Source organism: Molossus molossus, unplaced genomic scaffold (genome assembly GCF_014108415.1).
Source record: "Molossus molossus isolate mMolMol1 unplaced genomic scaffold, mMolMol1.p scaffold_m16_p_20, whole genome shotgun sequence".
NCBI classification, from domain to species: domain Eukaryota; kingdom Metazoa; phylum Chordata; class Mammalia; order Chiroptera; family Molossidae; genus Molossus; species Molossus molossus.
In genome coordinates this window covers 3,130,434-3,157,566 of record NW_023425356.1, presented here as the reverse complement: position 1 = coordinate 3,157,566, position 27,133 = coordinate 3,130,434, and the positions used below count along the sequence as shown (strand labels likewise).

At 40.3% G+C, this 27,133-nt stretch overlaps 1 protein-coding gene across 1 annotated transcript in view; it reads left to right on the top strand.

Moving 5' to 3' along the window:
• Positions 1-27,133, top strand: part of DPYD (dihydropyrimidine dehydrogenase) — a 587,465-nt gene that overhangs the window by 121,005 nt on the left and 439,327 nt on the right. The window contains exon 4 of the mRNA XM_036272711.1: positions 15,024-15,111. Within this exon, the coding sequence (XP_036128604.1) occupies positions 15,024-15,111 (88 nt within the window). The remainder of the gene's footprint in view (positions 1-15,023; positions 15,112-27,133) is intronic.

Genomic DNA, 27,133 nt, shown 5'->3' with positions numbered 1-27,133 from the left:
CTTCAAAGGAGAAAATGACAGCAATACAATCATAGTAGGGGAATTCAACACCCCATTGACATCACTGGATAGATCTTCTAGACAAAAAATTAACAAGGAAACACAGACTCTGAATAAAGCGCAAGATCACATGGATTTCATAGATATCTACAGAGAATTACACCACGAAACTTCAGAATTCACATTCTTCTCAAGTGCACATGGGACATTCTCAAAGATAGACCACATGTTAGAACACAAACTAAGTCTCTACAAGTTCAAGAAGATTGAAATCCTATCAAGCATCTTCTCAGATCACAATGGCCTGAAACTGGAAATCAGCTGCAACAAGAACATGCAAAGACATTTAAAAATATGGAGGCTAAATAGCATGTTATTGAACAATAAATGGGTTACCATGGAGATCAAGGAAGAAATTAAACACTTCCTGGAAACCAATGAAAATGAACATATAACAACACAAAACCTATGGGATACAGCGGAAGCAGTTCTGAGAGGGATGTTCATAGCACTACAGGTCTACCTCAAGAAGCAAGAAAAGTTTCTAACAGAATATCTAACCTCACAACTTAAAGAACTAGAGGGCAAACAAAAAGAAAACCCCAGAGCAAGTAGAAGGAAGGAAATGGTAAAGATTAGAGCAGAAATACATAGCATGCAGACCAAAAAAATAATTCAAAGGATCAATGAAACAAAGAGCTGGTTCTTTGAAAAGATAAACAAGATTTATGGACCGTTAGCTAGTCTCACCAAGAAACAAAGAGAGAGAACCCAAATACACAAAATCAGAATTGAAAGAGGAGAAATAATAACTGATACCAAAGAAATACAATAGATTGTGAACAAATATTATGAACAATTATATGGCAACAAATTCTATAATCTAAGCAAAACAGACCAATTTCTAGAAACACATAGTCTCCCAGAACTGAACTGGGAAGAGATAGAAAACTTGAACAGACCAATAACAACAAAAGAAATTGAAGATGTAATCAAGATGCTCCCAGCCAACAAAAGCCCAGGCCCGGACGGCTTCACAGGGGAATTTTACCGAACATTTAAAGAAGAACTAATACCCATTCTCCTCAAACTATTTCAAAAAATTCAAGAAGAAAGAAGACTTCCAAGCTCGTTTTATGAGGCCAGCATAATTCTAATTTCAAAACCAGGAAAAGACATTACAAAGAAAGAAAACTACAGACCAATATCCCCGATGAACATAGATGCCAAAATCCTGAACAAAATACTAGCAAATCAGATCATGCAATACACGAAAAAATTATTCACCATTCCAAGTGGGATTCATTCCAGAAATGCAAGGCTGCTACAATATCCACAAATCAATAAACATGATACACCACATATACACAATGAAAGATAAAAATCATATGATCATATCAATAGATGCTGAAAAAAAAAATTTGACAAAATTCAGCACCCATTTCTGATCAAAACGCTCAGCAATCTGGGAATAGAGGGATCATACCTCGACATAATAAAGGTCATATATGAAAGACCTACAGCCAACATCATACTTAATGGGCAAAAATTAAAAGCATTTCCCTTAAGAACAGGAACAACGCAAGGATGCCCACTTTCACCACTCTTACTTAACATAGTAATGGAAGTCTTAGCCACTGCAATCAGACAGGAAGAAAAAATAAAAGGGATCCAAATTGGAAAGGAGGAAGTGAAACTGTCATTATTCGCAAATGACATGTTACTATAAAAGAAAACCCCAAAGACTCCATCAAAAATTTACTAGACTTAATAAATGAATTTTGCAAAGGAGCAGGATACAAAAGTTAACGTCAAGAAATCGACGGCATTCTTATACACCAATGATGAACTCACAGAAAGAGAAACTAAAAAACAATCCCATTTACCATCACAGCAAAAAAAATTTAAGATACCTAGGAATAAACTTAACCAAAGAAATAAAGGTCCTGTTCCCAGAAAACTACTGGTCATTGAAAAAAGAAATAGAGGAAGATATAAAAAATTGGAAGCACATACCCTGTTCATGGATTGGAAGAATTAACATCATTAAAATGTCCATACTACCCAAAGCAATCTATAGATTCAATGCAATCCCCATCAAAATACCAACGACATACTTCACAGAACTAGAACAAATATTTCAAGAGTTCATGTGGAACCAAAAAAGACCCTGAATATCCACAGCAATCTTGAAAAAGAAGAACAAAGTTGGAGGGATCACATTACCAGATTTCAGGTTATACTACAAAGTCACTGTAATCAAAACAGCCTGGTACTGGCACCAGAACAGGCATATAGACCAGTGGAACAGAACAGAGAACCCAGAAATGGACCCAAGGCAATATGCTCAATTAATATTTGACAAAGGTGGCAAGAGCATACAGTGGAGTAAGGACAGCCTCTTGAATAAATGGTGTTGGGAAATTGGACATGCGAAAAAATGAAACTAGACCATCAACTTACACCATACAGAAGAATAAACTCAAAATGGATAAAAGACTGAAATATGACTCATGAATCCAAAAGATCCTAGAAGAAAATGTAGGCAACAAAATTTCAGACATCATATGCAGCAGAATTTTTACTGATATATCACCTAAGGCAACAGAAACAAAGGAGAAAATGAATACATTGGACTACATGAAACTCAAAAGCTTCTGCACAGCAAAAGATACAATCTTCAAAATGGAAAGGCAATCCACTGTATGGGAGAGCATAACTGCCAATGATATATCAGATAAGGGGTTAATTTCCAATATATACAGAGTGCTCATACAGCTCAACAAAAGGAAGACAAAGAACCCAATTGAAAAATGGGCAGAGGATCTAAATAGGCACCTCTCCAATCAGAACATACAAATGGCTAAGATACATATGAGGAAATGCTCAACATCACTAATCATCAGAGAGATGCAAATGAAAACAACAATGAGATATCACCTCACACCTGTCAGAATGGCCGCCATCAACAAATCATCAAACGAGTGTTGGCGAGGGTGTGGAGAAAAGGGGACTCTAGTACACTGCTGGTGGGAATGCAGACTGGTGCAGCCACTATGGAATACAATATGGTGTTACCTCAAAAAATTAAAAATTGAACTTCTATTTGACCCAGTGATCCCACTTCTAAGAATATACCCTAAGAAGCCTGAAACACCAATCAGAAAGAATATATGTACCCCCATGTTTGTAGCAGCACTATTTACAATAGCTAAGATCTGGAAACAACCCAAATGTCCATCAGTAGATGAATGGATAAAAAAGCTGTGGTACATATACACAATGGAGTACTATGCAGCTGTAAGAAGGAAGGATCTCTTATCTTTTGAGATGACATGGAGGGACCTGGAAAGTACCATCCTAAGTGAAACAAGCCAAGCAGAGAAAGACAAATATCATATGATTTCACTTATTTGTGGAATATAATGAACATAACAGTCTGAGGAATGGGGTAGTCTCAGAGACGTGGAAGTGGAGTACAGACTGACAATCCCCTGAAGAGGGGGTGGGGTGGGAGAGATAAACCACAGAACTTATATGCGTGTATGTATGAACAATGTACATGGACAACAAAGGTGGGGACAAGGTGGAGAGGGAGGGGAGGGGGGATCAGTGGGGAGAAAAGAAGAAACATCTGTAACAAAAATAAATAAAAATAAAAATAAAAAGTATGTATCTGTGCATAGGACGGGCAACAGTGTGGTGGTCACCAGAGGGCAGAAGCGTCGGGGGAGGCAGGAGAGGGTAAGGGGGATACATGGTAATTGAAGGAGACTTGACTTGGGCGGTGAATACACAACAACATACAGGTCATGTATTCTGTATTGTATAGAATTGTACACCTGAAAACTGGGTGATTTTATTAACCAGTGTCAACCCAATACATTCAGTGAAAAAGTAAAATAAATAAATAAATATATATATATATCTCGAGAAGGGAGCACATTTTTCAGCTTGAATGAAAAGGCAATTTATTCTCTAAAATTATTTTTAAAAATAAGTTTCCCCTTTTAAAATATAATATTCAGATGTCTCATCATTTGAAATGCATTCATATATTGGAAACACATCCATCTTACATGTGGAATGTGAAGGAGGCCGAAAAGCACACCTGTGTCAGAGAGCGTCCTTTGATAGCTGGGATTCACACCCCCAACCCCTGCCATGCCCACCACCCTGGGCCCAGAACCTCTTCTCACAGTCCACATGCACATTCGCCCACACTAACCTCCCAGTGCAGACTTGGTGGCTGAATGGTCCCATTCAAACTATTAATGAAGTGAAGAGGAGGGTGTTGGAGAATGGAGGTAATGATTGCAAGGTCATTGCTCTGCGAGCCGCATCCTGCTGGGGGCCTCGGTGGGCTCAGTTCACATTCAGCTGTGCTGTGGCTGTTGCTGTCTGTGTAACCCTGTGCACGCGCATGGCACTCATACACATTGTATTTCTTATGCCTGTTCCGGGTGTACATTTATTTTACCCGGAATGCTGTGACTTCACTTCTGTATCCCACACACGCCCTGGAACTGGCTTGGAAGATGAAGGTCTTTTTTAGACTTTTTTCTAGTTTCCATTTATTGAGCAGCTGCTACGAACATGACGTTGTTGGTGCTCTTCTTAATTACATCATTTGCTTGTCACAGTGACCTGTGTGGCAGTCATTGTTCTGCAGTCCAGCCATGACACAGTGCTTCCCGGTAGCTATTGGAAACGTGCTCATTTACTTCATTATGTCTCCACTGAATAGGTGATAAATCCAAATGATCTACAGCAGTGATTCACATTCCAAGCACATACTCTGTGGCAGGACTACATGTTTTCCATGTATTAATTCATTTAATCCTCACTAGAACTGGAAAATGAAATGAGGAAGCCAGGGCACCAAGAATTTAAATAACTGTTCCAAGATCACAAAGCTAATATGTGATCAAGCTAGATTTCAATCCAGAATCCATCCCACTCTTGTCACTTGCAGGATTGTGTTGTGATGGGGACCCAGTGGACGGGGTGTGGGTCATTTGAAAGAAGACATGCTCTTTGCGCAGCAGAGCCGACCCTGAGAGCGCTGGGCAGCGCTGTGCCTTCCGCCGGGCGGCACTGTTCTCAGGGCTCAGTCTCTCCCTCGGGCCCTGCGTTTGCTTGTCCACAGGACACACCTACACACACGCCCTGAAGAGACACATCCCGTCATGTGTCTATCATCCTACTGGGCAGAGACGATGGAGCAGTGGATGGTGGGGGCGCCTTGGGCTCAGAGCATAGCTGTCCACCCCTCACCTATTTGCTCCCTGAGAAGGTATGTTCATTTCTGTGACTTCTTCACCATGAGCTTCTTGAGGGCAGAACCTCTGACTTACTCATCCTGGTGTCTCCAGCACCTGGCCAAATGCCCAGCCAGTGAATCCTGTCCATACCTGTTAATGGAGAAAGGAGGGAAGGAAGGCAAGATCCGAAGAGCGAAGGAAGTTATGTTAGCTTTTCCAGGCCACACACACACGTGAGTTCTAGTGCTGTGCTCACACTGCATTCGGTGTCTCACGTGTGACGGTGCGTGTGTCCGACGGCGCCCACCCTGGGGGGTCACGGTGCGTGTGTCCGATGGCGCCTGTCCTGGGGGTCACCTTGCGTGTCCCTGGGAGCAGCAGCAATGGGACTTTCCATTTCTACAGAAATAAATAGCATTTGCCCTTAGCTTCTTTCTTTTCCGCTGTTAGAGTTTATATCATATTAAGCTGATGACTGTGTTCAAAATATTATTTCTGAACATTATGTCCCTTTGGCGTCTAGGCTAATTTTTTCAAAAGTCTTCTGATAATGATCAGACCTTCGTCACATTAGTTCATTTTCCAAGCAGTGTTATTGCCTGAAACCTCAGTCCACCTTAAGATAGGAACTAAATTGAGAAGATTAAACATTCATATTCTTATCTGTTTTCTCTCATATTCATTAATTTCCTGAAATTTCTGCATATCTTCATGTGCAGTGCCTGCTGGCTCAGGCACTGAACTCCTACGGACTGAAATGTTCCTTCGTGCAGAGCCGGGGGGAGGAGTCGTGGTCTGCACAACAGCTTTGGGGGGCAGTTTGGGCCTTAACTACTTTTTGCCCCAATATATAAAGTTCCAAATGTTGTACAGTGACAATTATTTTAGGCTGGGTCATGATTATAGACACTAAATATGTATTTCAATGTACCTATTATGACGCGCGTGTGTGCTATTTCTCATGCTCTTATTTCGTCTGTCTGGCTTGCTTCTGGAAAGGTAACTCAGTGATTTCTGTAGGCCATTCGTGTAGAAGGTCTTCGTCAAGAAGAGCGCAGATGCAGGCATGCCCGCTGGACTCCTCCCACACGGGCGAGCAGTTTGTAGGTTGTGTCTGAAGGCAGCCATCGGTGGGCTGCGTCGTGTGAGGATGGCTCTGACAGCCATGGCTTTTACATGTGACTCCAGAAAACTCTCCAAGTGTCCGGCGCCGTGGCTGCTGCTGGGGGAACCGCTGTGGGAGGGTGAGGCGGTCACAGGCTGCACGGGAGGGAGCGCCCCAGGAGCGTCCCGAGCGCTGGCCCGGCCGAGGCTAGCTCCGCGTGCCCACCTGTCCGAGTCCAGGACGGGGAAGGGGACACCAGAATCCTGGACCCTGAGAAGACGTGTATTAACTTCTCAGTGACCACCAGGGTCACAGAAATAGGCTACGGCATATTTCAAACCTGAGTCAGAGAAGGAAATTGTGTGCCTCAGTATCTTTTTCTTTAAAATGAGAATACTAACAGTATCTACTGCATGAGGATCTTATAAAGATAGAGTGAGTTCATATTTATATGTATTTATTTACCTCATTGAGTAATTATGAAGATTAAGTGAGTTAATATTTATAAAACATAAAATAGTGCTGGTATATAGTAACCCGTACATAGTATTGATAAAATAAATTAAACCACATACAAATATTTTTCATTGTAAGTATATATAATTCACATAAGTTTGAAGAACAGTTATTAATTTTTTTTCCAAACAAGAAAAGCCATAGCTAGAGTATTCTCACAATTCTGCCCATCTTTGTCGTCCAGTTTCAAGTTAATGTGCTGCCAAGCAGACCAACACAGAAGACAAAGGGACCAGGCGCTTTCTCCCGGGGGAGGAGCTAGAAGAACAGAGAAGCGAATGCCCTTTGCTGTCCAGCGTGATCACTGCTTTGATAAGAGAATCCCGGTGCTCAGGGAGACCCCTGGCCGAATTCCGGCCAAGCTGCAGGTGTGCCTTCAGGCTGGGACCGGCACGTAGGAATGTGTGCACTTTGAAAAGTGAATTACCTGCTCCGAGCGCTTGGGCTCCAGAGTCAGGCAGGTGTACCTGCCCCTGCAGGAAGGAAATGGGCGGGAGCCAGGGCCCAAATGTCCTTTTGTGCCAGAATTCTCTCTTCTAATCAGAAGAGTGTCACGATTTGATATGGGTTATTAAAGAAAGAAAGATTCACCATGGCCGGTTTGACTCAGCGGTTAGAGCGTGGACCCGCGGACCAGAGAGACCGGGTTCGGTTCCCGCTAAGGGCACGTACCTCGGTTGCAGTTTGTCCCCGGCCCTGGTTGGGGTCCTGTGGGTGGCAGCCACTTGAAGTATCTCTCTCACATCAATGTTTCTCTCTCTCTCTTTCTCCCTCTCTCCCTCCCATTCTACCTAAGGATAAATGCAAAAATGCTCTTGGGTGAGGATAAAATAAATAAATAAATTAATTAAATAAATAAATAAATAAAGAAAGAAAGAAAGATTGCCAGGATTGTATAAAACTTAAAAAAAATTGTGCTGAAGATATTTTTCTTGAACTTGGGATAATCAACATAGATTTAGTTAAGTAAAAGGAATGAATATTTAAGTTGAAATTTAACTTTGTTTAAATTATGTGTATGGGGGTGTACTTTTTACTTTTAAAAAGATGGGAAAGGAGCATCGTTTTTATGGAGTAAATCTTTTGGACAAATCTGTTTGGGCCCTACACCTGCCGCTGGCCGTTCCAACAGGAAGACCGTCTAGTCCAACTACTGCTCTGCAGACTGTGCTTTCAGCACCCAAACATCGCGACCACTGTTGCACTACGAAGGGAGGAAACCGTGACAGGACTCTCTTTCCTGAAGTGACCCCGGTGTATTTTTGTCACCATCTCCCGTGAGTCTCAGTGACCCCGCCCCTTCCCCAGCACAGAACTCAGCGCACAGCAGCTCTTCAGTGAACCATTGGGAGTTGAATTGTTTCTACTCCACTACATTATCTAGAGAGCTAAGTTTCAGTTGCATTTATTTGTTTTTAAATTCTATTAATGGCGACTGCACTCATGGTTTGAAGGCCCAGTACTTGCTTACACTGTGGTTTCGATGTAATCAGTGAGTCCCTGTTCACCATGCTGCCACGGACCCTATTTCTTTAGGCAACCTGACCCTCTGCTCTGTTACCGCCAGCTCCTCAGAAGTCTGTTCCACGGGGTCATCCTGTTAAACCTGCTCACTGGGCCCTTTGTACGACTGGGGGAGTTTTGTGGGGCAGAGGAGACGAGTATGGGAGCGTCATGGGTTTTCTTTTGCCTACTCAAAGCAGATGACCAAAGTAAAACAATAAAATAAAAAGTTCACAGGGTAATGTGATTTTAGTTGTCAACAACATCTGTCTTCTCTTTAAAAAATAAATGTACATGTTGTATTTGCTCATTGCAAAAAGTTCAAACAATATAACATTGTATAAAGAAGTAAAATCTATCCTGGATTTTAGTCTACATGCCCTTAAGTAGATTTCTAGGTTTACACAAATATTATTTTTTCATAATCAACATATGCCATCAGTCTGGGAATTGTATCATAAAAACCTGTTACGGCTTACTTTTTTGAGTGTGTTCCTCTTTTACATCTTTATTAGAAATAAGATAAAAATCTTTATGTCAAGTTTACTATTTTATTATATCTGAAATTGCCTGCAAAAGTCATAAAATGCATTCTTTTTAGTTTTGAAATTTGCTGAAAAGTTTACTTTTAGAGCATCAATGACTCACACACACTGTGTTGATGCCTTACCTGAAGGGCCTTCGTTGACATTAAGATAAACATACAGCAGGTGTTTCAACATTCGGGCAGGCAGTTTGCACAGTGTATGGATATGCTACAAAGAAACCATCTCTTTTTCCCTAAGAAGCCTGGAAGGATTCTCAGTATAAATCAAAGAGGTTATGACACTGTTGGGGATGGTGCAGGTGAAGAGAGATCACTGAGTGGTGGGGAAGCTGTAACCGAACCTCCAGCACCGGCGCCCACCGCCTCCAAGGGCTGTCGGGGGGCAAAGCATGTGAAGCATCCTGGCACAGCTGTCTGGGTGCGGGGGGCCACCCTTGTTCTGCGCCAGTGTATGCCGGCTTGAGAAGAAATTACATATGGCTTGTTGTAGTTAACTCAAACATGGTAGGTTGGACTATAACATGCATGGTGACAGTTGGGTTTTTGGAAATGGCTACATGATAACTACACTGTGTAAATCTGTGTAACTGATCTGGATTATGCAGGTAGGTAGTGTAAAAGTACAGGTATTTAACAGCTATTAACAGTTACCTACAGAAAGATCATGTGTGCACATAGATAGCATATTTTGTTGGGGGAAAATGCTATTCTAGTCTGGAGGGAAAGAAATACCTTGTTATGGTCTCACCAGGTGACAGGAATCGAAAAGGGGACAAGAAGAGGCCTGAGGTGGGCCTTGAAAACGCACAGGTGCAGGAGGTAACAGGCAGAGCAGGGATGAAGGGAAGTCTCTCATCACATGGAGTCTCATATTTACTAACTGCACCATTTAGGTACTCGGTCAACAACCATGTGCTCCTGGCACAGACTACAGAAAGACTGGAAACGTTTTTAACTGCGCTCTGTTCCTAGACTCGTGAGCAAGATCATCCAACAAAACACTGTGCCCGCCAGCGGCAGGGATTGTGTACTGTGTCAGATGTGGCCTCTTTGGAATTGTCTTGCAGCACCCACATGCAGACATAAATGGCTGGTAGATGAATAACTCTATTTAAAAATTACATTTTGCTATTAACCTGCACATTCACATATATATTAAGAGTCCTAACCATGAACATCATTGGAGCGTTTGAAAGGCAGAACGGTGCACAGCATAAAAAATTCAGTGGCTTTTAATGATGTTGCCTCAGCTTTCTCGCCCAGCAGAATGGAGAAGCCGGGCCAGGGTGCACATTAGAAACATTCAGAGTTGGTTCTGAATACCCCTGAGCTGGAGGACCGTTGTCATCAGAAGAGCACAGTCAGAAAGTGCACCGGAAAGGCTCTTCGTGGGATAGTGCAGAGTGGGGGTTGCCGGAAGCTAAGAATGGCTCTTGACTGGTGAATGTATCGGAACATTGGGGAGTCCCACCATGTGTTCACAGTTACCAGCTATCGTTCTTGGGTCCTCTTGTTATGACAGGATCTGGGCACAAGGAACTCAGACACGCGTGACACTGCTAACCTCCATTTCTTGATCCACTCTCCTCCATTCAACCTATTGATACTCAGTTCTGCGCAGTTTCTGTAGAAATACTGCCGAGTGGGGAAAGATGTTAGACTCCATATTTACACTGGTGATTTTAGGGTAGGGAAGTCAGATCCTATACCATAGGCTGCATCTCAGTTACTTAGAAATTCCAAATAAAGGTACAGAACATCAAAGAGCTGCGGAAATACATCAGTATTAGGACAACATTTTAATTTTTTAATGTAGATACTAACTTGCTCAGTTGGGTTGCATCCAGACTCATATAAATTATGCATAGCATGATGAGCAGTGCTGACTTCATGGAACCAAAGTCTAGCAAAAAACAAAACAAAAATAAAGAAAATGCAACATAAGGTTTTAAGGTTTTCAAATAGATTTTTTTTTTTTTAACTGGGAAATAAATTAATTATTCTTTAAATCCATGGGTTAGAAAATTTTTTAGCAAGCGTAGGTTGTAACTCCAGCTGCCGTGGGTGACGCTAAAAGATGCAGGCACCTGCTCTCAGATGCATGAGGGGTGCGGCACCGCTTACCTCATCCCTCACTCTAGCATCTGCAAGTGTTGGGCTGTGGACTGAAACTGTTCAGCCCCTTGTATTTGGGAGCAGGAATCAAGGCTCTCTTTCCTAGAAAAAGATCATTGATAAATATATCTCCAATAATTTTTGTCCCTTAAATAGTAGTACTAAAGTTTTCATATCTTTTTTATGGTCATATTGAATCATGAATTAACATTATTAAAGATTCCATATTTTTCTTTTAATTAAATTCATTGTTATGCTCTCTATTAAATATGGAAATGAAAAAAGTTTATCACTAGTAAAAGAATCTAAGATTTTTCATTGCTTTAAAACATCTCTAATATGCTCCTCTTAGTATAAATGTAATTATTTGGGGATTAAAGTATTAGATAATTGTTTCACTCTTGCAATGCATTTAAAAATAAACTACATTAGAGTAACTTTGAAACATAGAAGGGTAATTAAATGACCGAAAAGAAAAACAAGAGTAATTTAAATGTTACTTCTAAGAAAAAAATTCATGTAGAACTGTGGTTTGCAATAATTGTTGACATATTCCCCTAAGTACTATGTCTGTGATTTTTTTCATGATATCAATCATTTACAGCAATTTGGGTAATAATATTCTGATGTGCATTTCTGCTCTTTTATTTACACCCTTTTCCTACATCATTGTAATGCAGTACCTTTCTGGTCTGGTACAGTGGTAAATGCACTCTGTAATATCTCTTATGGCATGGTCAAAGGATAATTTATTGTCAAATAGAAAAATAGGTCAACACTAATGTCACTTGATGATCAGCCCCCACCAAGTTTAATAAAACCTCTCTCCAGTGTGCATGCCCATGCGGTGGCTGCTGTTTTATTAGGACTACCTGGCTACAGCAGTGGTGTAATTACTGAGCTGTCAGAGTGATAAGTGGGATTAATGGCAGCCTGATGCACTCTAGGGCTGCAGAGTGCTTAGAGAATTGCAAGATGGTATTATTATCAGAGTCAGCCGATTCTGGCATATTCACGGCACGAAGAAAAAAGAATGCTACAATTCAGGTTTGCATTGCCCTGCCTCATTAACATCTGACATTTTCAACAGCTGTTATTTGCGAACTAGCTCAATAATGAAAGGAGAATTATTTAGTAAAGAGGCTTAATAACCACAACTAAAAATCCTTACATTGTCAGTGCTGTTAAGTGAATCTGTTTATGTTGAATTTAAGATTTCTGTGGAAGAACAGAAACATACACTGGGCACTAATTTGACTCATTCATACCTGCTGACATTATAACTTTATTTTTTAATTGCTTTATTATTCAAGTTAGGAGTTGGGGGTGGGGAGAGGGCAGAACACTTGTGACTTCTTTAGGGATAACCAGAATATATATATTTCTGTTGCTGTATTCCTGCTAAATGACAGGTATTTAAACAACTTAAAATGACATTTTTATAAATTAGAAAGTATTTAAGATGGCATCTTATTTGCTAAATTTTTCACTATTTCATTTTATTGCATAATAGGAAATCCTTTCAAATCACTGTACTGCTCAGCACATTAACTCATGTGTAGGTAACACATATAAGTATCACCTCATTCGGCGTCAAGGACCGAACAGACCATGCATTGTGCTCTCCTGCATTGTTGTGCGATGCACGCTGCTGATCATGTGCCCAGGAAATTCTCTTTGAACTCAGTGACAGTGTTTCAGGGGAAAGCATAAGTATGAGGAGATAGGAATTCTGCTAAATGATAGATGTGAATCTAACAATGGCATTTAGAGAGATGATGGGAGAGCGGTTTAATGACTCCATCTCAGAGAGGACAATTGATTATGAAAAGCCTTCGGTATTCATTGTGTAAAATTTAATTTAGAGAGAAGGCTAAGGGCACAAATGAGAGAAAAGAGATCAGATGTAAAAACAAGATATTAATTAGGTGCTGAGAAATTGCTTCGGATAATGAAGAGGACTCTTCTGCTCACAATAGAATAACAAGGAGAGTGGTATTGTTTTCTCAAAGGAAATGAACCGAAGTCTTTACAAAGGAAAGTGGATAGAAAATGAGCCAGCGAGTCACCTTTGTCAACTGAGCCATGAAGGATTCATTCTCAGCGAAATTCTCAGAGAATTCTGCTCTTCTGACAAATGGGACCAGACCAATTCCGCTAGTTCACCTACCCTGTCATGTTCTATTCTTGGGTTGTTGTCTTGAGGGACCCTGATCTCCAAGCCCCACCCTCCTTCACTTCCCTAATACCCACCGATTCTTTTTTAATAAAATGTATTGGGGTGACATTGGTTAATAAGATCATACAGGTTTCAAGTGTACATTACTAGTCTACATCATCTGTATACTGCATTGTGTACCCACCACCCAAAATCTCAAATCCTCCTCCATCACCCCTTTCTTTTTTACGACCCTCCCCCCACAAAACAAAAAGGCAACAAACTGAATGGGAGAAGGTATTTGCAAACAGCTTCGACAAGGGGTTAATATCCAAAATATATAAAGAACTCATACAACTCAACACCAAACAAACCAACCATCCCATTGAAAAGTGGGCCGAGGGCCGGAACAGACACCTGTCCCGCAGACACACCAGTGCCCACGCATTCTTCAAGTTTCCCGCGAAGCATCCCGCCTCCCAGGGACCCTCTCCTGACGCTCTCCCTGCAGCACTGCCTGCTTCCGTGGCACCACCCGGATTCACACCAACTGCTTTCAGTGCCTTCTGTGATCTGAACTCCTCCAAACTGCAGGCCCCTGGCAGCAGGACCTTGGTTGTCTTCTTACTTAGTATTCTCACGTCCCAGGTTCTGCTACGTCATAGGGACTCACCAACAATTTCAGAAATGAATGAATAAGTGAACAAGCATACGTTAATATGGAATCAAAGACCATTCTACACAGGGGTTTCAGTCCGGAAGTAGTCGGTATAGAATTGTGCTTCTCACCAACTGGATCCAACCATGTACATCGGAATCTCCTCAAAGGGTTCACCCTGCCAAATGCATCCTCAGGCCCATCCCTCAGCCTCATGAGGGGCTCCTCTGTGGGACCTGTGACATTGGTCAAGCTTCCCAGGTGGTTCTGAGTTTGGAAACATCTCTGCTCAGATCCCCCAGAAGCAGATTCTGAGATGACACGAGTACGTAGGAGGTCAGAAGACTGACGTCCGTGTGAGAAAAGGGATCGAGGTTGGACAGACATAGACACACTCGAGGCTGCAGTGAGCCGTTGCAGACCTCGTCCCCGATGAGGGCCAGGCCTGGGCCTCTAAGCCCCTGACCTGTAATGGCATGTGGACTGCCATGGGAGGGAGGCTTGACCTTGGCTGAGCCTGATTTCTTCAGCTGAAGGCACAGCATCTACGACAGCACACGCGTCAGCCTGGAAGGAGGTGGGCGTGGGCGGCGCGCTGTGCAGCTACCCAAAGCCTAGGTGCCATGTGGATAGTAGGCAGGTGGCAGACATCAGAAAACTGGCTGGGAGGGATGATGACAACAGAAGGAGGGAATGAGGAAAGGTGGAGGGTGAAGGGATGAAGAAAGGGTGCTACAAATGGTACAACGAGAAACTTCACCGTCTCCATTTGTATGGTAATTGTGGTGCAGAAGGCCCACAAAACTGCTACCATAAGGGATTTCATTCTCTAGTGTTATCCATGTAGCATGGGATCCAAACAAGAATCGTGTAGTCAATGAGTGAATGATGGATCGTAAGTAGGTCTGATCCTCCAAATTCTAGGAGGGACGCCAAGAGCAGGGCAGTTACTACCTGACACTTTATACTTCTCTGCTGCTGTGCAAAGAGTGAAACTGTGTGTGCCTGATCGCTCACAAATAGTGTTCACCTGAAAGTAGTACAATCGTATTTGATCTGCCTCTTCACTTGCTCTGAATGGGTCTAGGGTAGTGGGTGGGTAGGATATTATCTCAGTTACTTGGTAGTTTCTTTAATCCAGTTGTTGTATTTCCTAGATGCCTAAAATGTGCAGATGCCCCGTGTCAGAAGAGCTGTCCAACGAATCTAGATATCAAATCGTTCATCACAAGTATCGCAAACAAGGTAAGTTCAGATTTATCTCTGCGAATGAAACCTGTTAAAACCATTTGATCGAGATCTGTTTTGTGACCCCTGGCCAAAGCATAAGGCTTGTATGCTGTAGATTGGGTGAAAGAATTAAAAATTTGGTTTCTATAGGTACGTGAAAATGTGCCACATCTTATTAGGCTCCTCCAAGCCATGATATGACTATTATGAAAATGCATATTGTTGTTCATTGTCTTTGAGATCAGTTTATGTTGAATGGTGTTTTAATCTAGGGAGTCACTGAATAGATTGACTCTCACTTCAGTTTGCTAAATGCTTATAGATAGAAACTGTCATTGATGGTGAAAGTGAAACACACTTCTAACTTGTGAAATGCCTTTAAGTGTGCGTGGTGTCGCATCTGGCACACCAAGACACCTCAAAGGGATGGGATGGGCTTCTCCACTTCACTGACATTCAGTTCATTTTTTCGAGAGTTGGAATAATTTATAGAGACTGATAGGGTTGTAAACAAAAAATGTCCTAAAAAATAATAATAATAGGGCATGGATAAAACAAAAGGAATTTTGATCTCTAAGTTTTGAAATTAATGTAAGGCTAAGCCCAGTTTTCATTCAGTAAGTGAATGATTGGTTGATTGAATGATTCATTAGTAGTATCTTTTGTTCGTGTCTTATCCTTTAACAAATGAACAAAAGCTGAAGAAAGTCTTCCCATAAGGATGTGGAGAATCCTTTCCCAAGGCTTAGTACTTACGTTCTAAAATGCGACACAAATCCAGTCGTGCTCCTTCAACAGCCAAGTGACTTTCTTTGTATGAGAATCATTTCTCAATATGCCAATTAAAAATAGTTTAGGAGAAAAATGATAAATGTATATAGCTATAGGATTTCAAAAGAATTAAAGGTTATTATGGAGGTGAAGGCCCTGGTATTAACCTACATGATCAGATTTATTAACGTCTAGGTTGAATTTTTAGGTTGACCACTTATTGTGAATCCAGAAAAAATTACTTATCTCTTTACTTTCATTTATGAAAGATAATACCTGTTTTACAAGGCTGTGGTATAAACTGAATAATGCTTGCATGTGAAAAATCTCTAACATAATAATTATTCAGGAAATATTTTGTTGATATGGAATTATTAATTTTCCTGTTTGTTCAGTATGGTAAACACCATACAAGTGATTACTACTTCTGTAGTTGTTATTTATTGAACACTTACTTTGTACCAAACACACATGCCTTTTTGGCGTTCATGATCTATGAGCAAGAACAGATATATTAAAAGAATAACCATAATTCAATGTGGTTAGTGTTGCAACCCAGGAATAATGTTTAAGGTATGAAAAAGCAGTAAATGGGGGCATTTACATGGCAGGTTTAGGGGAAATGTCATAAATTCACTGTGGCTAGACAAGAGCCTTGGTCACATGGAAAAAAAATGACGGGAAAGAGACAAAGTCATTGGCTCGGGATTAGGTCATGAACATCTTTGAATTCTGTGCTCAGTATTTGGGACCTAATCCTGTAGGTGTTAGGAAATAATCAAGGGTATGTATTTGTTTTGTAACTAATTAGAAGGATTCTGGGAAGGAATCCCATGTGCTAACGTTGGAGTATCCCAAACAGACATCATCACAGGAATTTTGTCCTCTGTGAAAATAAATAGCTATGTGAAACATATATATGAAATCTTATTTAATTATAACCTCATGAGAAAAGGAGTGAGATAAAATGTGCAAAGTTTGAAGTCTAAAATGTGTTGGCTACAATTAGACCCAAGGTAGTACTCCTGACTTCAGGCATGAGGAAATACTGGAATTATGATTCATGCTAGCTAAATTCTCTGGAGATATTCTAAAATGCAATAGTGACTCGGAGATTCCAATTAGTGTATGCCCTCTTCATTCAAATAATAAAGAAAAAACAAAAGAGGAATAATGGTATTCTTTAAAAAGTTTATAACATGTCTGAGTAAGTTCAGAATCATCTCTACTATAAGAAAACTTTGTTTTGTTCATTTGTCCACATTCTTTACCAGCTAACGAAGTGTTGCACTTAGGTATGGATTTAAGCGGATTTCCATGTGAAGAAAAGATATCTGGAGATATTTAATTGAAAATGAAATCTTTGCCAGGCATTTACGGAACTCTTTGTAAGCCGCGTTTTGTTGAAGAGTCACTGTAGCAATTATAAAAGGTCAGAGACTCTAGTTTTTTAAAGCCTGCAGCTTTTTAGATATTTATCAGCTGTGGACAATGCAGCCTCCCACACTGCTCGCCTGGACCTGGCTCAGGAGGGGTTTCTTTCCAGGTTGAGAGGGTAATTGAATCACAGAGTCAGTGAGCCTTCTGACTCCGAGAAAGGATGTCTCTAGTGTTGTATTGTGTTAGGTTTCTGTGATCCAGTGGAGTTTTAGGCCAGTACTCCATTCTTTACTCTGTACAACCTGGATGACAGCTCCAGTTTCCACAGGGCGCTCCATCCCGTGGTACCCCCAGTCCGCTTTGCCCCGCTTCCTTTTCGCAGGCTGTCCTTGCAGCTGTCTCTCTCCATTGGAAGTACACGCTTCAGAGTCATCAAACTGGGGACCTGGGCTCTATATCTTGATAGTTTTCCTAGAAAAGCAGTACTTTCCAGAAGAATGCATGAGGTCAATCTATAAATGTCGTGAGGAAAAAAATCACTGCTTCAAAAAATATTCCTTTGTTTGCTTTAGTTTAAACAATGGAGATATTTTCCCTTTTTACAATTTACACTGAACTGTAAAGTATTGATTTTTTTTTACTGATTTGTATATTTTGTAGAATCCGTGTGCTCAGTTTGGTGTGGCTTTTGTATCTAGATAAAGAACCGCAATATGCCTGTTGGAGGAAAGCTGACTGAATCACAGCATGGTGGAAGGCCCTTTATCCTAGAGAGAGCCCTGTTCAAAGTGGCCAGCAGAATGTATCAGTAGATACTGCTGACAGTAGTTTTATTTTAAAATTGTCTATATATGTGTGCATAGGAACACACATACACACACATGTGCACATTCTACACGTTACAAAGCAGAGAACAATCAGTAGATTTAGTCCAATTTATTCTGGGTATGCTTTTCAATTTCAGTGGCTGTATGGTTTACAAAGGTCATTTTGAAGCTGTAAACTATGTGATAGCAAATTTTACTATGCACATTTTAAAGTGTATTTTTAAAATAACAACTCACCAAACTTGAAACCAAGTGAAAAAATTTTTGCCATGCATATTTTAGGCTAACTGATAACTTCTCTGTTAATCAAAGAGTTTTTGAAAACTTAAATGAGATTAATGAGTCAACCCAGACGATGCATGGGCAGAGGTTCCAAACGTTATAGAAGCGGTAATACAAGTGATTAATAATCATATTACAGATGTCCTACTTCCATATTATTCAGAAATAGGTAAATCAAAGGGTGGGACACCAGTTTCTTCTCATCTGATTGTTGACGTTAAAAAATTCAATAACCTTAGAAAATAAGAAGTCTCATACAGTGGAAATGTGTTTGAATATTGCAAATATCTATATACTGTTGTGCCAGCAATGCTTTATTATTTGTGCTTCCTAGAGAAATAAAAGTACCATCATATAATGGCATATGTACAATAGCAGTTATTGTAGCAATTGTAGGATTGCTTGAAAAAGCAGAAAACTCGAGACAACTAGAGTGCCCATCATTAAAAAAATTGCTAACTCTGTTACACTATATATTATAGAATGAGTCTATATTTTTAAAATGCATTGTTATTATATTTATTGATTTAGAGGTATATCCCTATTAAGTGAAAAAGAGTAAGTTGTGTGTGTATATACATACACATACACACACACACACACACACATTTTTAATATGTTTTGTTGATTTTTTTAGAGAGAGAGAAACATTGATGAGAAAGAAATATCGATTGGCTGCCTCCTGTATGCCCCGCATTGGGGATTGAGCCCACAACCAGGGCATGTGCCCTGACCAGGAATCAAACCAGCAACCTTTTGGTCTGTGAGTCAATGCTCAACCACTGAGCCACACTGGCTGGGCTAAGTTTCATATTAATATGAATAGCATGTCTTTAGAAAAGAAATTCTAACTTACATAGAAGCTGAATATGGAATGGAGGGATTTAATTTAAACTTAATTTTCTTCATTGATTAAGGTTGAAAGAGGGGAGAATAGAAGTTATTAATATTTTTATTTCTTATAAATCTCCCTGTTATTTTACTTCTACTTTAACTTTTTCTTTTTTTGGTTAATCCTTGCCTGAAGATATTTTTCCGTTGATTTTTTTAGATAGAGTGGAAGGGTGGGAGGGAGGGAGAGAGAGAGAGAGAGAGAGAGAGAGAGAGAGAGAGAGAGAAACATCAGTGTGAGATGTGAGAGAGACACATCTATTGGCTGCTTCCCGTACGACCCTGCCCAGGATGAGGACGGAACCTGAAACCCAGGTATGTGCCCTTGACCAGGAATCAAACCCCTTGGTCTGAGGTCTGATGCTTCAACCGCTGAGCCAAATCGGCCAAGGTGAGCATGTATATTTTTAATAAAAATAAGAAATTACAATTTACTAGTAAATTAAAATAAAGCCAAAAGGTTACAGAGTAACATGTGACAGGCCATAGTCTAAGTTTTTATTTTGGTATAGAAAGATTCAGATGTTTTTCCCTAAACAACTAATCATTCCAAATCTGATTGTAAATAATATATTTTCCCACTTTTCAGAAATGAAACATTTATCATACACTTAATCCCACATTTATTCAGGTCTTTTCCAAGTGGTTTGTGTATCTTAGGAGCCGTCCTTGCCGGGACCATGTGCTTTCACTGCTATGCTGCGTATGTACGTTGTCATTCAGTGAGGACATTTCATTGACACTGTATTGATTTTCAGGGTACCCTGACTTTTTTCTACATGTAAAACTAGTTTCACAAAATGAGAAAAAAGTTCTACAAAATAATTATTGATCACTTTCTACAGACTATAATAAAATATCAATTTAAAACGATAAATGCAAGTGTAAATTCATCTTGCTTCATTTATCAGTTGATGTAACATTAACTGAATTTTCCAGAATTCACCCTTTAATTTTAATATATGACTTCCTAGCATTGAATCTGGCAAATGGTAGGATACTAGATTTACTCATGTTGAAGACAAAGGGCTGGAATGTTATTTTCTCAATGTGTTGTGCTGGAGAAGATAGATGAATGCATATTGTCTGTTGAATCATTAATGCTTACACAAAATCTGTCTCGTTTCTGTGTGTAATATATGCCTTTGGGCCTTTGAAAGGTTACATTATTACTTTTAATCCCAGCCAATGTGATGTGTAGTGGTAACTGATTTCCATATTTGCTTCAAAAGATGAACATTTAATTCTGGAAAACCTTCTATAACTCAAAGAATTGTTAGTCAATCCATTATAAAATTCAAGCAGTGTAGTTTGGCTGGTGTGGCTCAGTGGTTGAGTGTTGACCCTGCACTAAGAGGTCACTGGTTCAATTCCCAGTCAGGGCACATGCCCAGGTTGTGGGCCCAATACCCAATAGGGGGCGTGCAGGAGGCAGCCAGTCGATGTTCTCTCTCATTGATGTTTCTCTCTCTCTCCCTTTCATTTCCTCTCTCTCTCAAACCAATAAAAGGAAATCCATATTTTTTTTTAATTCAAGCAGTGTAAAAACTAAAAGTAATGCCAGCAGATCTAAAGGAGAAACGATTTCATTGTGTATCTTTTTTATTTTATTTATTTATTTATTTATTTATTTATTTATTTATTTATTTATTTATTTATTTATTTAAAATCTTTATTGTTGAATGTAGAATGTATTACAGATGTTCCACATTTTTTCCTCCATTGACTCCCTCCTCCCCACTCCCGCCTCCCTCCCACCTTTTCCTACACTATTGTCTGTGTCCATTGGTTATGCATATAAGTTCTTTGGTTTATTTCTTCCCACCCCCCCAACCCCTTTCCCTTTGAGGTTTGTCAGTCTAGCAATGAGTTTGTGCTTCTTAATCCCTTCGCCTTTTTCACCCATTCCCCCAACCCTCCTCCCAACTGGCAACCAACAAAATGTTCTCTGTATCTATGAGAATGTTTCTGTTCTATCTGTTTATTTTGTTTGTAGATTCCATTGTTGATAGATCTGTATTCATTGCCATTTTGTTTGTTCATATATTTTATCTTTTTCTTCAAAAAGACCCTTCATCATTTCATATAATAACGGTTTGGTGGTGATGAACTCCTTTAACTTTTTCTTGTCTGGGAAAGTCTTTATATGGCCATCGATTCTAAATGACAGCTTTGCAGGATAGAGTAATCTTGGTTGTAGGTTCTTGCTTTCCATCACTCTGAATATTTCTTGCCACTCCCTTCTGGCCTGCAAAGTTTCTTTTGAGAAATCAGCTGACAGCCTTATGGGAACTCCCTTGTAGGTAACTAGCTGCCTTTCTCTTGCTGCTTTTAAGATTCTCTCTTTGTCTTGAACCTTTTGCATATTGATGATGATGTGTCTTGGTGTGTGCCTCTTGGGGTTCATCTTGTTTGGGATTCTCTGTGCTTCCTGGACTTGTATGTCTGTTTCCTTCACCAAGTTAGGAAAGTTTTCTGCCATTATTGTTTCAAACAGGTTTTCGATTTCTTGTTCTCTCTCTTCTCCTTCGGGCACCCCCAAGATGCGAATGTTGGCACGCTTGAGGTTGTCCCAGAGGGTCCTTACACTATCCTCATTTTTTTGGATTCTTTTTTCTTTTTGCTGTTCTGATTGGGCGTTTTTTGCTTCCTTATATTCCAAATCGATGGTTTGCTCCTTGGATTTACATACTCTATTATTGAAGCTGTGTAAATTATTCTTTATTTCAGTTAAAGCCTCCTTCGTTTCTAATTGTGCATCGATCATTTCTGACTGGTCCTTTTTTATGTTCTTGAGGCCCTCACTGAGTTCATTGAGCATCCTTATAAGCAGTATTTTGAACTCAGCATCTGTTAGGTTGCTTACCTCCATTTCGCTTAGTTCTTTTCTTGGGGTTTTGTTCTGTTCTTTCATTTGGGACCTGTTTCTTTGTCTCCTTATTTTGGCTGTCTCCCTGTGTTTGTTTCTGTGTATTACTTAACGAGCTGTATGGGGCTCGCTGAGACCAGAGGCTGCTCGTTTGAAAAAATTTAGGAAAACCTGAAGCAGGATCCAAGACTGGCCAATCCTATGGTTAAGCAAGTGGCAACAGCTTGGGTGGGCCTGAAAGTTGGGTGGGGCGGGGCCTCAGGGAGTCAGCAGGGCGGGGCTACCAGTGTGAGCCAGGTTGCTGGAGTCCCAGATATGGCAACTGTCTGCTGCCCCAGGGAAGGGCTCACCAAAGGAACAAAGGCCTCTGACAGCACGTTTGTCCCGAAGAAAGTCCCCTCTCCAGCCCTCGCTCCAGTAACAAACAGCTCAGTTCTTCCCTGTGTGTCTCTGGTGCCCCTCGAGCTGCCTCCCCTCTGAGCTTAGAGGGAGAGAGTCCGATAAGTCCGTGCGCGGGCCCTTTAAGGAGCTGCCTGGGGCTCCAGCCGCCTCAGCCTCCCTGAGCCTCAGTTCCTGCTGTTTTTTCCAGCCAGAAGTGATGGGGATTCTCTTCCTGGCACTGGAACCCTGAGCGGGGCACCTGGTGTGGGACGGGGACCCCTCAGTCCTCAGGGAGGACCTTCCCAGCCGAGATGTCCTCCTGATTTTTATCCGCCACACGTGGGTGTGGGCCCAGCCCGTCGTGCTGCCGCCCCTCCTACCAGTCTCCATGCAGCTTCTTTAATTCCGTAGGTGTAGGACTTCCATTCAGCTTGATTTCAGGCGGTTTTGAATGGTGATTGTTCTGTAGTTTTGTTGTAACTTGGATGTGGTTGTGGGAGGACGCGATACTGTGTTTACCTACCCGCCATCTTGACCGGAAGTCCTTCATTGTGTATCTTAAGTCAGTTTTATATGGAACAAGTAACACCATATTGTTTGTGGTTGTGTGTCTGCATGGACACATTTAAATAAATGCCTGTGTAAATACTTTAAAAAACTTAAGCTGTTTTTAAAACACAAGTATGATATGTACTCCATATATGTATTAATTTACATAATTAAACTGGAATCATAACTTTTTCTTTAGTATAAAGAAGGCAAAAATTAATCTGCATAAACACAAAATGAACTAGTAAGAATATTTTAAATATTAATAAGTAAAAGTCAATGTAACAGAAGCTAGACAAATGACACTTTAATCTACCTAGGCATCTCGTTGTCAAAGTAGAAGTTTGGAACGCAGCAAGGCTGAGTGATTTGTCAGAGTCACACAGCCACCCGATGGCATACCTGATGTTCCTGACCCTGTCCAGTGTGCTCAATCTGCAGCATATGACACTGTGCATACACTACCTGTACTATGAGTTAGTATTCAGATAGGAAGCGCTAAATTTGCCATCCTGAGTAGCTTTATAAGTACTAGTAACATCTTGAATGGTGGATAAAATGTATTACTTCATCTTAAAGAAACTACAGTTTAGTTTTTGAAAATGACTTTGATAAATCGAAGACTGTTAAGTAATTATCATCAAAACTAATTATAATTTTGAAAGTAGTGATGGGTTTAAATAGTGTACATGAAATAGAGACTTTTCTGATATATCTGTTTGTATCCATTGTACAGAGTGGCTGACAGCTGCCCATCAGCCGTAATGTAATAACCCACGGTGGTGCACACTACAGCACATGTCTGAAGACATCACTCATTCTTGTCAGTGAAGAGTAAACGGTCACAAAATAGTCTGACTTTATTATTTTTTTAATAGAGGATAATAGGAATGTTCAATTGCAGTCTAGCTCTAATAGCATAAATAATGAAATGCTGTGCTTATTAAGTAATTATCTTATACATACGATGTTCAGCGTCAGTCATGGAGCTTGTTTTCCGTCTTGTCTGGGGTAAGGTGATTTGGGGGCAGGTCAGCTTCAGCTGTTTCTCACCTTCCATTTGTACTTTTGCTATTACATGTATTTGTTATTGGGACTATAGATCTAATTTTAAAACTTGACTAGGTTTGACTTGAATATTTTTGCCTTTTTAAATAACAAACGATTTTTTTAAAACAAAGAAATAATAAAACATCCACTGCTTTTCTCTGTGTTGCTGAATATTAGTAACCAGTATATTTTATTTTTTTGCAGTATATTTTACACTAAATCAGAGGTGACATCATTCCCAATTATTTCCCAAGTAACCAATAACGTGTGTGATGTTGCTTTTTTTTTTTTGCTCGGTACCACATCTTTCAGAAGAGGGAAATATATGAAGTTTAATAATATATCCAGATACTAAATTTCTACTTCAAAATTCTGGACAACAATGCACTTTTAGTATGTGTTTATTTATTTTCTTTTTATGTAAAAAAGAATAATACTTAAGCCATTTTCTGGTTACCTGTTTATAAGAAATACAACTTCACTGAATTATAAGAAAAAATAATCGCAGGGAAAAATAAAATTTATGATATAAAATTAGAGATATAAAATTCTTTCTTGCTGCCTTTCTTATTCTACTACCTAACATGAGTTTTCTTTAAAATCTAAACTCTTAATCTCTAAACATTAAAATCTAAACTCTTAGAATGAACATTTTAAGAAAATCCTTTAGGAGAGAAAGCCCAGAGGGAAGGTGTGAGGACTGACACGTATTCATTCTATTTCATGCTGCTTCATGGACCAGGCACCTTATCTGTGTCAAGTTTTGTTAAAAAAAGTACTCAATGAAAATATGACTAATTAAGGAATAGTGATCTGCATTTCTCTAGTGATGAAACTGAGGCTAAGGGATACTATGTTTTTCCTCAATCATATGGTGTAAGTAGGATTCAAATTCAGGAGTGTGTGGTTCTAAAACCTATGAGCACACGTGTGTGTTAGTGTGTGTGTGCATACACACGTGAGCATGTGTGTTTTAGGGTTTAGCATCCCAAGGTCAGATACAGTTTTTATTTTCTACAAGGATGGCTATTTCCTGACACATTAAAATTAAGTGCATCTAAAGTAAATGCATAGTTCTAAAAGTCTAGTCATATAACTTTTCTAAAATTTAGTATATCTAAGCTATGAAGAGCGAGTTTTCAGAATAAAACCAGCCAAACCTATTCTTCTGTCACCATTTGTCCCCACAAGAATGTGAGCACTCTGAGGGTAGAGATTTTTGTGTGTTCTGTTCATAATCTATCCCCAGTTCCCTTGACACATGTGTGGAGGCCATAGGTTGTTTATGAGGGAGGCCAACAAAGTGTATTTTCTGTGTGAAATCAGATACATTTGCTGTGTAATTAGTGTACATCAGTACTCTCACCGTTAGGTAGCTCAGTGCAGAACTATAAGTGTGTTAATCCGCCCTCCTCACACACTTACTGAAATTTGCCCAAGTATTTTTTTTTTAATGCAACAGATTGGAGTTTATCTCGGAAGAGTGCCTCCATCTGCGAGCGCTGTCATTGGAGGGAGGAAGAACACTTTAAACTGAATCCCTCTGCATCGATGCCGTCGCAGTGATAGAAGGCCTGGACCTGCTAGGACCGTTTAAACTAAGTCCCGGCTGCATCGATGCCGTCGCAGTGATAGAAGGCCTGGACCTGCTAGGACCGTTTGCTAAATGTTTCCCACCTTATGAGAGGAGAGCTGGCTCGGGTGTCTCTTAGGTTTCTTGATAATAACTTTAAAAACCATTAAATGGTGGAAGTGATAGCGAATGAAGTTTCAAGCCATAACTTTAAAATAAAAAGCAAAGAATGAAAGTTAAAGTCATTCATAGAATAACTTGCACAAGTGGCACGTTTTGTACGTTAGAACATATTGGAGAACCCCCAAGGGTAACAGAACATCCAGCACATGCAAAGTACCGGTGAGCTGATGGACTGCGGGCCATTCAGTGCCTGTTCTTTTGTGCTGATTCACAGACAGCAAACAGAGCCGGCATCGTTTCTACCTACTGGACTTTTGTTTAGAGAAGGGGTAAAATCCCGCAGGACTCTACATAAAGTAAGTCTGTGCACAGATCAGATACTTATTTTTCATTGCTCATAACCGAGCCCTGTACATTTTCCTTCACCCAGCAGAAGACTGAAATGCTTGGGACTGATTGAATAACACAAAGAAACCAGTTGAAGTAGGTCTGAATTTTCCAGGAGGAGACTGCTAGGCACCTGTAGAGTGCCCTTCTAAATTTAAATGTTATAGCCTTGATTTTCAGAAAGGCTTAAGAGCTCCCAGAATAGGAGTCAGACCTCTTGTTTAGAAGGAGGACTCAAGAAGTCATCCCACTTACTACAAGAGGAAAAATTGATATTGATCTTGGGAGGTTTTGATGGGCAGAGTTGAGAAGGTGTTTCCTTTCTAATAGTTTTCTGAATGTCTTCTCTGAGCCGCAGATCCCTGCACAGTGGGATTCTCTCCCATTCCTTCAATCTTGTGTGCGAGAGGTGGGTGGTGAGGTGACTTCTGAATCGTTGCTCAACGGAGACTCGGCCCATTTTACACTGTGTCTGTATTCTGTGAGACATCACAGTGCTTTCCTGCTCTAAAAAATGCCATCAGGTCTTCTTTACATTCCTCACCTTTTTGCCCCCGTCCTGAGAATTTCCACATTAGCTGTACAATAATCTTCCTAGTTAGTCCCTTAATACTGGCACCCCTCTATTAAAAAGTGTCAATACTCAATCAACCCTTCGGTTGGTTGTCGAGATTCTCCATAATGAGCTCCAAGCACTTTTTTTTTCAACTGTGTCTTTTAATCATTATTTCCTGAGAGAGGGAATGAGCTAATGTAGCCAGATTGCCAGGTTATTACGCCAAGATGTTTTCTGAACATGCTTGAATATCTGTGCACATGCTTGTACTGAAAGTGTTGTATAATGTGCTCTCTCATCTCAGTCTGTCACCCAGGGTCATTTCCACTGCACCCATTCTAAGCTGATTGTAGCCCTCAGCAGAGTAGGACTTCTTACTCTGGTGCCAAAGCATCTTG